We start from the raw sequence: 12457 nt of genomic DNA on the forward strand, positions 1-12457 counted from the left end.
TTGAAGTTCCCGGGGAACATTGAGGTATTTCAGCTGCCTTATCAATTGGCATAACTAGAGCCTGATGTGCTAAACTCCACTAAAAAAAGTTGGTGTAATTATGGGCACCCTTTAAATGGGGGCCCATATTTACACCAACCCCACCTAAGAAGGATGGCCACTATCACAAGTAACCTAAAAGCGTGCGTGACTAAAGGTGTGCTTCAAAAAATAGCTTAAGATCTCCGCTTTCCGGATATCACTGTCAAATTATTTTTAACTGAACATAAGTACATGAAAAGAAAACGATTTCACATACCTCTCAAAAGTTTGCAGTCCAGAATAAACACCAATTTGCACAATAACTCACGCTGCATCCACACTACTTGAAAAAATGGTTTCAACTGCTCTGTACAATCTTATATTAGCAACTGGCCCCATATACAGTCCTTGCCGCCAGTCTTCAGTACCTCCCATAGCTACTAGGGAGGGGTGCCCATATTTACACCTGTGCCCATTTTTACACCTTCTCCTCTATAAAGAGAGAGAGAGAGAAAGAGAGACATAGAGAGAAAGAGTAAAAATTCGTACATCATATCCGAGTACATAACTTTGCCCAAAAATAAATAGAGAAAACTATACACCTACTCTAAATGACGAAATAAAAATGATCAACAATACAAAATACATATAAGAACTAAAACCCACTCTCGTCTCGAGAAGTTCAGGTAGGTAGTTGCACAAGCAAACCTACGTCCCACCCGAACAAATCTTTTTTTTATTTTTCTTTCTACCGCAAACCATCTCAAACATTCATTACAGCCTGAATCACGGTCACGGATGATAGGCGGCCATTCGCTCTAAGGTGCTAACACAACACACGCATTCAAACGTGCATTCGTTGAAGGAAACAGGTTCCTATCTTCGAATGCGGAGAGAAAACCTCCACATAGTTCTCATCTCAACTTCGAACGGTTCCGTTCTTTCTCCTGGAATTCCAAAATGATGGCTCCTTCTGAAACTAGTGTGCAAACGACTAATACACACAAAACCGATACTTCTCATTCTGTTGGAGTAAAAGTGACAACAAAAGCTGAATCAACTGGAATAGCTGATAATTTGGAGTTAAACCCTTATTATTTCATTACTGTTCCTGGAATTCTGAAGCTCGTGCAACTGGTTCGTACCTATGTTTATCTTTCGCTTAATTATCGTTTGGCATCCGAACTATCTTTTGCTTGATTTAATAACGGGTTGTTTCGTGACTACGCATTATTCTTCCGCCTTACTGTTTCGGTTTCTGTTTCGTCTTATGATATTTATTTATATATCTATATATATTTAAAAAATATCCCTATCCGCAGTTTTTCTAAGTGATTATTTCTTTCTATATACTTGTAAATTTTTATTCTTAAAAAATCTTTTTTTTTTTTTTGAACTCTTAATGAATCTTCAATTAGACAACAGATTTTCATTAAGTAATATTTACTTCGAATTGTAAGCTTTTGGAACGTGTTGTTTTTGAATAATAAGTTTTATTCCTTCAGATTTAGTGTAGTAATTTGGTTTAAGAATAATCAATGTATTCTTAAAATAAGATTTTTCTTTACATATTTGATTTTTTATCTAGTCATCTTAACAAGTGTTTAGTTATCTATAATCATTTGATTAAAACAAATTCTGAAAACAAAATAACATAAACTATAATATTTTTAACGATTTATTATTTTAATATTAATTACTTAATTAGTAATTAATTGGTAATGTTAGATTTCGAAGTGATTTTGTTTGGTCGTAATAATTATCTTGATATGTTCATCAGTCTATTTTATGACGTCACATGGTTTTCTCCAATGCTATATGATTTCTCTCAATTTAGTTTTGATTGAAACGTTAATTAATGTGACGTAGCTTCTTAAGATCAGATTTAATTTGAAGAAATTATTTTTTCTAGTATAAATGCAGCGTTGCCAACTACTACGCTTTTTTCGAAATATTTTATAGAGTGGTGGACATTTATAAAGTTATCAGAATTTATGGTAATTTTTCCAACTTTTTGAGAGAGATGGATTGAAACGCCGGCTCATATGAACTTTTGAATCATTTGCAAATAGTGGAGTGGAGAAATTTTTTAAAATTAAATTAACAAAATACATTAAAACATAAACTACCACTATCAGAAAATTTCCCGAAAAGCGCGGAACGATGCAGCCTAAACGTAAAAAGTAATAAGAAAAATTTTCTGTTTATTTAAGAATCGCTCTTAGAAATTAAAGATAATTTATGTGTACTAGAATGCATGGTTAAATTTCTAGATCTCGTTTTGTCATTTTAATGGGTAGTTTTAATATTAAAATGGTAGCTATTTGACTAGAAATTTTTTCAATCAATTTAAACTTGTTTTGCTTTTCTTTTGGACGCTGTAACATGTTTTTAATTATTCAGAGATGCCAACTGCTCCGGACATGCCATAATAATTAAAAAAACGGTAAATACATACATGTAAATTTTGCAAATATTTGACTGCTTGCTTTTTAAAAAGCATAGCATGACATGAATGCTATACGTTGGTGAATTTTATAAGCTAATGAATTATTTAGAAATAGTGGTAGATAAAAATCTACTAAATTGAATTTATTAAACCCAGAATCATAACTGAAAAACTACCACTTTGAAATATATCCGGAGCAAGATGGCTCTCTGTAAGTTGCGAATAATATATGCCTCTCAATAATTTATAAATAGTGGTACATAAAAATCTAATTCAATGAATTTATTAAACTAAGAATCACACGTTAATAAGCTTCCACTCGGAAATATTTAATTGCTGTCCGGAGCAAGTTGGCATCTCTGGATTATAGTTAACCATTTATTTTAACCATCGCTATTCTTCAAAACTAATTTTTCAACCAAAAAAAATATCTTCAATATATGCTCGATACTCGATGTTAAATTGCTTCCAAACATATTTTTTCTTCCCTTATCTTATTGAAGAAAACTAAATAACTATTTTTTCTTTTTTAAAATTTTCTCAGGAATCTAAATTCTAATGAAAAACAGTTCTCAAATAAAACATTATCAGAAAACATTATCAGAAATTAAAGATTATAAAATAATTCTTTTTATAGTAATCCTGAAGCTTATACTCAAAAGTACATACAAGGCTATATAAAATGAGCATAATTCGATAAAACTTTACGACATGTGTCGCAATAATTTCTCTGAAACGCTAAAATGAATTGTTGCGACATACTTTTAATATCCTGTGTCTTATAGCTAATAAATGGTTGCGAATTTAAAAATGAAAAATTTTAAGACGTGAACATTTTTATAACTAACATTGTTTTAAATTTTAGATAGAATTCTCAATATTCATGATGGTGTGATATCACTTTGCAATTAACAAGCATAAATATTCTTTATAAAATAAGCTTTATAAAAAGAAACATGTAGCGAAAATTAGGAATTGAATGTGATCATAATGTTTAAATGATTACGTTTACATGAATATGATGAATCAAAATTACACCGGCCCAGGTAATACAATGAACGTTTAAAAAACGACAAATTTAACTGGGTTTTTTTTCATTTGAATAAATAAAAAGCTAAAGAAAGAAATAAAGAAAGAAAAGAAAGGAAATAGCAGAATTTACATGCTCTGACAAAATGGATAAGTGCCTTATACAATTTATCAATTGTAAGTTTTATATAATATCTGATGAATTATAAAATACAGGGAACGGAGATATTAAAGATTATATNGAAAAATTTTAAGACGTGAACATTTTTATAACTAACATTGTTTTAAATTTTAGATAGAATTCTCAATATTCATGATGGTGTGATATCACTTTGCAATTAACAAACATAAATATTCTTTGTAAAATAAGCTTTATAAAAAGAAACATGTAGCAAAAATTAGGAATTGAATGTGATCATAATGTTTAAATGATTACGTTTACATGAATATGATGAATCAAAATTACTCCGTACCTGGTAATAGAGTGAACGTTAAAAAAAAAACGAAAAATTTAACTGTTTTTTTTAAAAAATCTTTTTATTTGAATAAATAAAAAATAAAAGAAAGAAATAATAAAAGAAAGGAAATAGCAGAATTTACATGCGCTGACAAAATGGATAAGTGCCTTATACAATTTACCAATTGTAAGTTTTATATAATTTCTGATGAATTATAAAATGCAGAGAATGGAGATATTGAAGATTATATTTCATAAGCTGTTAATCCTAAGTAAAAAAAAAAAAAAAANTTATAAAAAAAAAAAAAAAAAAAGAAATCTTTTAACTCTTTGTATTGGAATGCTATTGTCTGACATCATAAATAATTTAAGACCCTTAATGTTTAAAATTTTTACACTTAATGTTTTGTAAAGAAATTGCTTTTAGAGTGTCATGTAATATTTGGTAAACAAACAGGTTTTTTTTCTTCTTTTAAACTCTTTGTGAATCGTTCTTTTAAGTGTAAAAAGAGCCTTAGATGCAAAGGATTACACTTTATTGAAGTTATTTAAACATGCTTCATTTCGAAATAATAATTAACCATAGCAAATATGTAAACGATCATTTTTATTCAAATAAAAAAATATGATACTCATGAATTTGTAGTTAAAATTTATGGCCTTTATTAACAAAAGGGGAATAAAAGGATCATATTATTGTAAAAACGAAAAATATAGATATCTGTTTAAGACTTTATAATTATCAATTATGTTGTATATGTTTCGCTATGTTATTTTTGATTTATTATTATTTTTTTATTTACTTTTTTTCAATTTCTTGTTCCGAGCATGTTTCCAGTTAAATTTTCCCGAAAACGTTGGATTTGTTGATATTTTACTTAGCCATCCTCTAAAAAAGTGTTTACATTCTTCTTAATTCATTTAAATAACTATGTGTTTTTTTTATTTTCTTTAATTCAAATATTTTTTTCTAGTTACTCAACATTTATTCGCAATAGTTAACTTTTTTTTAACATTTATTTAAAAAAAGCATAAAAGAATAATTTATTTTAATAACATTGTGATAGAAAGAATTTAGAGAATGAAACAGGTAAGGGACATTTTTATAAATAACATAAAGTGGGCGCATCAATGTGGGTAGGTTTAATGTCACAGAATTGTTTTGGACTGCACTTTAATTGTAACATAACTAATCAACATTAGTTTTGATTCTGCATGATTTTTTCTTTCAAATTGGGTAAAGGTAAATGAAATAAGTCAAAAAATAATTTTTCTTACCTTCTAACAAATATCGTATGGTCCTTAAAGTTTTAAAAAATGGAACTAAAGTGAAGAAAATAAAATACTTAGTAATAAGTTTGTTTTCACCACTATACTTAAAATATTACTGAAAAAATAAAATTACATGCGCAAGTCAATGTTATGATATAGGAAAAGTTCACCCAATGGTAATGCTGAGTGTAGTGAAATACTTATTTGAAATCGAAGAAAAATTCTTGAAAGAGCCGTTTTAACTCGGTTAATAAAGTAGTTCGGATAAACTTATTCTTCTTTCCCTGATGTGATTCATCCTCTCAGCTCTTCGATTTATTTAATTAAGTATTTTTTAAGTTTGCACTTAAAAAATATTCACAATCTAATTCAAATATTAAGCTAATTGCACTAGATTTAACTGTTTTCATCTTCTTTATCTTCAAAAATCGCATAAAAGCTGTGATTTGTTAGGGACATTCCAATCTCGGACGAACTTTGTTATGATATTGAGTTACGTCTCGATTTCTGATTTAAAGAAAGATTCTGAGTTTGTAACTTACAGTATCGTCTGCACTTATTAATTAGCATATTTGAGGTCACCCTCTCGATTGAATCTTAGAACGTGAAAATCCGATCATTAGATTAAAAATTATTCAGAATAATTCGTATTTCCCCCCCCCCATCATTTTTCATTCCACTAAATCTAAATGATTTATAAGATTATTTATTATGCCATAATGATTCAAAAGTTCATATGAAACGTCCCTTAGTTCCGTAATGAGGCTTTAAAATGTTGTCAAAATTACCAATTGTTCTGAAATATTAGTTTTTTAAATGTCTACTACTTAATAAAATATTAATCTAAAAGTGTAATAGTTGAAGTCGTTGTATTCTGATAAAGATTCTGACCACTAATTGCGAAGAAATTATACTTTTTATTTGTAAATGCAATAACCATTTTGAAAAGAAATCAAGGTATTATTACTAGTGTACTATTTAAAATTATTTTAACATTTTTAACGAGCACAACAACTGAATTCGAATGCATAATTGATTTGTGTTCGAGCCGGATGTGGTGTTGCCGAATAAAAACTCTCTACATTAAGTATTAAAAATAATAAAATATGATGATGGTGGAAACTATGACTATCACAAAACTTTGAAGGAAGAGAGAAAATAGCAAAATGAAAAGGGGAAAATACCACAAGGGTCTCTTGTATCCACTCAGATGAGATTGAATTCCTAAGTTTATAATAAACATTTGAATAAAAACAACTCTTAATTCGCTAGACTTATCATATTTATACAAAAAAAACTAAAATTGAAACTCTTGCATAACCACTTTTCTTTCTTCTTTTATAAAAATAAATAAAAATTAAATAATTAACATAAAATTTAATCATCTGCGTTACTTTTAACAGCAGTGATTTATCGAAAAAGTGCTAAAATTTAGATAATCAAAATCGTCTTTGATTCTAACTGGGGGGAAAAACGATTTATACATTTGAAATTTTTTCCTAAGCAGTGGTACTAGAAATATTTATTTGGAATATAACTCATAATATCATTTAATTATTCGCTTTACTAGTAAATCGAATAATTATCGTTTTAAGAAAGCAAAATTTAAAAAAAATTAAAAACAAATATTATTTTAGAATTCCAATTACAAACAATTCTGCAGGTTGTTACCTAAACTGAAAGTTGATATATATCAAAACGGCAAAAAGTAAACATAAAAACTGGTAGCAATTAAATTTCATTTTTATCTTTAAGAGGAACAAAAGAATATCCATAACTACCAAGTTTTTTTTTTAACGGATACAATAAATATATAGAATTGCTTCCACCCCTACAGCATAAAATTGTTTATTGTTACGAACAAATCCATACTTCCCGAAAACTATCTAAGTAGTTCTACTAATAGCAGACCTGCCAACTTTTAATCCCTTCCATTATCATTTTTCCCAGTGGTATTAAAATGGAATTAAAACTTCAATTTTAAGCAAACAAATACGTTGTATTTGAAAAAAATTAAGTTGACAACACTGATAGTAACGCATATTAATATATAAGCTTAATTTTTGTAAGAATAGTGGTGATCAAAATCATTTAAAAATTAAATTTATAAAAGAAAAAATAGTATATATTTACTACCACTTTAAATATAAAAATAAAATCTCCCGCCAAATCCGGGAGAGTTGGCAAGTATGCTAATAGTGTTTACTCCTCTCTGTCTCGACTTCGGGTCTAATTACAATTAATAATTAAAATTATCACCACTTTAATAGTAAAATTTTATTTAATATATAATAAATAGATTCTTACATATTTGACGTTTGGGATTACATCGTTTATAAATAGCAACTACGTAATTAGCGTAGTGTGATTAACAGAGATGTCTACTTGTTCACATTTGCGGTAAAGTACTTTCTAGTTGTTATTTAGTATTTATAATTTAAACTAACTTTTCCACCATTACATATCGAAAATTCAAAGTATATCGAATACAACTTTTTTGCAGCCGTCTAGTGGTGACTTTTTTAAAGAGTGGAAGTGATTATCCTTGATTAATATTATGGTAACGGATTATTAATTTATAAACACTTTAAATTTCGTAGTGGTTAGCTTTGATGTTCTTTTTATGATAATTGTTCACTACAACGCTTTCAGCATCATATTTTATGGGTTGTAGACAGCAAAAACTAAAGCTTGCAGAATTTCTTAATAAGTTTGTTTTGTGAGATATGCAACAGGGTGGCGTTCCATATGAGCTTTTGATTAATTTACATGTAGTGCTGTGGAAAACTATTTTAAATCAAATTTACAAAAGAAAAAATCATATATTAACCCTTTAGTGGGCCATTTATTTCTAGTAAAGGTAAATTAAGGAATTTTTGGAATTGAAATTCATATTAGAATAGTAATTGCTATAAGAAAAGAAAAACTCATATAGCTTATAAAAATTTATTTAAATTTTAATGCCATTTTCTTGGGTGGTAATTATATTTACCACGATCTATTAAGAACTTATTAACTTTTATTTTTCTTTATTTACAAAATTTTTTTTATCAATGCTATAAACTTCAGAAGGAATTACGCATGTTTCAACTTTTATACGTTTTTTTTAAATGGCTGCCAATTTTATTCATACGCACTTCAAGAAAGCTGAAGTTATTAAGAAATGGAAACCTAAATTAAAAGTGGTTGATAAGTTAGCATAGGCTTTAAAAAATGACGGTAAGTACGCTTACCACGGCTCTAGAAAGGGTTAAGATAAACACTTATCAACTAATGGAAGAAATTTTCTCAAAAAGGTAAGAAAGTTAGCAGCCCTGCGTATAGCAGAAATGCCATCTTACACCGCTGTGTAAAGAAATATCTTCTAGTGGTAACGATATTTCAGTTATTTGTTGTTTAGTATTTTTCGTTTTCAGTAATTTTCGTTCCATTACATATCGTAAAATCAAGGTGTCATATGAATTGCAACATGACTGCAATTTTTTCGTGTTGACTCGTATAAAGAGTGAGAGAGATTATCTTTATTATTCAAGGTTTGCCTTGAATTCGAAACAAATTTATTAAGACTTTTGCAGAGAGCAGGAGCAGTTGGTATAGGTGACAGTGGAATGAAAAAAGTTACTGATATTACGTAAATGTATCAAGATTCGAAATATCGGGATTTGATCATTTAATACATTGCCAGAGATGCCAAGTTGCTCCGGACAGCAAATATATATTTTAAAGTGGTAGTTTATCAATTGTAATTCTTGGTTTAATAAATTCAATTTAGTAGATTTTTATCCACCACTATTTCTAAATGATTCGTAGGCTTATATGATTCACCACTTTACAGTGCTTATGTCGTGCCATACGTTTTAAAAAGTAAGCAACAATAGTAAAATATTTGCAAAATTTACTTTGTAGTTATTTACAGTTTTTTTTTTAATTATTTTGTCGTGTCCGGAGCATTTGACATCTCTGCATTGCAAGTGGGTCACGTAAAAATACGTTTTTAAAATTTATGTGATGCATACAAAAGTTTAAAAAGCGGTATTAAAACTGCTTCGTTACCGCTCTGTTTTTCAAAAAAATTATCGATTCGTGATTACAACAAACAAAAATGATTCAGTGTTTTCACTATCATAATCATTCATCGCATTTTCTTTAAAAATTGATGTTGTATATTGATGCAATATGTTAACACAGCTGTACCTAGCGTTATTTTAAAAGGACGGTGAAATTAGATTGTTTCATTCATTTTAAGTCAATTGCATACCTGCCAACTTTTAATCCCTTCCATTATCATTTTCCCCAGTGGTATTAAAATGGAATTAAAACTTCAATTTCAAGCAAACAAATACGTTGTATTTGAAAAAACTTAAGTTGACAACCATGATAGTACCGCATATTAATATGTGTGCTTAATTTTTGAAAGAATAGTGGTGATCAAAATCATTTAAAAATTAAGTTTATAAAAGAAAAATAGCATATATTAACTACCACTTTAAATATGAAACTAAAATCTTCCGGAAAATCCGGAAGAGTTGGCAGGTATGCTACAGTAACAAGTTTGCTACAGGTTTTATGAAATATTGCCTACCACTTTTTTAACATTTGTATGCATAATAGATTTTGGAAAAGTTGCTGCATGCAACATCACACCTGGCAACTTTCACTCTTTCTGTGAATGAATTTTCCAAGTGGTAGTAAAACAATTACCGAAAAACAATCTTACTAAAAATTTGTTTATATTTTGACTAGGTTAAAATTCGCTATCGTAAAGAATAGTATGCTTTTATATATTTGTTGTAATTATTTATATGCAGTGGTGGTCAAACTCATTTATAATTATTATTATAATTCAAAAATTTTAATGGCATGTCATGAGTTTTGGTACCACTTTAAATACAAAATTAATATCTTTCGGGAAAACCGGAAGAGTTGGCAGCGAGTCAATATGTTAACACAGCTGTACCTAGCGTTATTTTAAAGGGACGGTGAAATTAGATTGTTTCAATCATTTTAAGTCAATTGCATACCTGCCAACTTTTAATCTCTTCCATTATCATTTTTCCCAGTGGTATTAAAATGGAATTAAAACTTCAATTTTTAGCAAACAAATACGTTGTATTTGAAAAACACTTAAGTTGACAACCATGATAGTAACGCATATTAATATATGGGCTTAATTTTTGTAAGAATAGTGGTGAACAAAATCATTTAAAAATTAAGTTTATAAAAGAAAAAATAGTATATACTTACTACCACTTTAAATATGAAATAAAGTCTTCCGGAAGAGTTGGCAGGTATGCAATTGTTTGTTATAAAAGCTGGAGTAATTGACAGGTCAGCGGAACAAACTACTTTTAATGTATAACAACATACTTTAAATATTGATGTACAGTTGCCAAAAAAATTAATGGACCACCCTAAATAACTTTTAATCTAACGTTCTAGGATTCAATCTTAATGGTCAGAGGGGATGACCTCAAATAGTTCCTGAGAAATCGAATTTTGAAGATGCGAACTTTTTGAAGTTCGATTTCTCGAGAATCATTAGACCAATTCCGCTTAAAATTTGTATTTTTACATAATTATATTCTTTAAAATTATGTAAAAAAAATAGTATAACTTTCAATTGAAATTTTATCCACCATTATTAACCAAAATAAAAAAAAAATAGAAAACAATAAATATTTGATAAAAAGTTATCTTTTGCCCGGAATTACATTTGGAAAAACGAATATCATAATTATGTGCGATAATTTTTCAGTTTACTTGAAAAACTTTCAAGTTATATCGAAATGCGCGAAAAGGAACATTAACATTTAGGGGTCCAACCATTCTCCTGTCCGAATTATGGGGGCTCATATTTTCCTAACTGTGGCTACCCTTTTATTTCGGGCTCAAAAATACGAATCAATCGAAAAAAATTTATGTTTATTTAGAGAAAGATTCAGATTTTGTAATTTGCAATATCGTCTGTACTAATTAATTAGCATATATAAGGTCATCCCCTCAAACCATCAAGATCGAGTTCCAGAACGTGAAGATCCGATCAAATAAAGTGCTAGTTAACGTAATCCGTTTATTTATTAATTTTTCCCTTCTTTTCTTTAAATGGTAGCTACAGTTTTGCATGTATGTAAAATTTCTGTAATATTGAGGCGCTGAGAAGTGTACTGAATAGTTATAGTATGATGAAATATTTTTATTTGAACAACCACTGTGAAATAAAACTTTAAACCATGGTTTATGCATTGATAAAAATAAATATACAGGAACTGAGTAGAACATTTCTCTTTTGTCTGTATTTAAACAGCATTTTTTTTAAAAGGAAATAACAATCCCTCGGATAATAACATTAAGTCTGTTTACATAAATTTATTATATTTGTATTGTGAAATATAAAATAAAATACCGCCTTCTTCCTCAAGGTTATAAATAGGTTTTATAAATTGTTTTTAAGTGGATAAAATAAATGAAACACATTTCTAGATGTTAGATATCCGTTGTTGGTGTCGATTATTCAATTATTTTTTATTACTCTTTCTTATTTCACAAAAGAGTCATTGTTCCTATAACATTATCCTCTATTATATGATTAAGATATTATTATTAATTTAATGTCCAAAGGTCGGCTTTTTTGTACTTAATCGTTTTTCGTGTTTACAACTTGAAGTGAAAGTCAAGAACAAATTTTCGAACTTGGTTATTAGGAAATCCACTTTTAGAATTGTTTTGAAGCAGTAATCCATCTCTTATTGCGAATATTTTCCAGCATTACAGGGATGCCACAAGCGACTATTTATGAAAAAAGTGGTAGTAAATATATTTACTTTTACTTATTTATTATCTCTTTAATTATTCAATCACATCTACCACTATGACTTACATTTTGTATTATTCATAAGCAAAAATTTTTTTGCATTCACATGAATTAATAACTGAGCACCAACAGTCTTAATACAGAGATGCCAACGCTCCGCTTTTTAAAATGGTATTTTCTAGTGGTAGCGAAATTTAAGTCACTATTAGTTTAGTATTTTTCTTTTAAGTAATTTTCACACCACTAAATATCAAAAATTATAAGTATCATGTACAATGCAACGGTTAAGCATCCATGTATTGGTTACTCTATTAAAAAGTAGGCGTAACTATCCTTCTTTATGGATTATTACTGTTTAATAATTCTGGAAATCGTAGCTTCCCTCTTCGTTTTAGAAGAGAGAGCTTTCGCATTATAT

The 12457-nt window shown here is 28.5% G+C and overlaps 1 protein-coding gene across 1 annotated transcript in view; it reads left to right on the top strand.

Annotated features, from left to right (window-relative positions):
- Nucleotides 1-685: 685 nt before the first annotated feature.
- Nucleotides 686-12457, top strand: part of LOC107445542 (CKLF-like MARVEL transmembrane domain-containing protein 4) — a 46376-nt gene continuing 34604 nt past the window's right edge. The window contains exon 1 of the mRNA XM_021144308.3: nt 686-1158. Within this exon, the coding sequence (XP_020999967.1) occupies nt 982-1158 (177 nt within the window). The 5' untranslated portion in view covers nt 686-981. The remainder of the gene's footprint in view (nt 1159-12457) is intronic.

This window comes from Parasteatoda tepidariorum, chromosome 6 (assembly GCF_043381705.1).
Source record: "Parasteatoda tepidariorum isolate YZ-2023 chromosome 6, CAS_Ptep_4.0, whole genome shotgun sequence".
Lineage (NCBI taxonomy): Eukaryota > Metazoa > Arthropoda > Arachnida > Araneae > Theridiidae > Parasteatoda > Parasteatoda tepidariorum.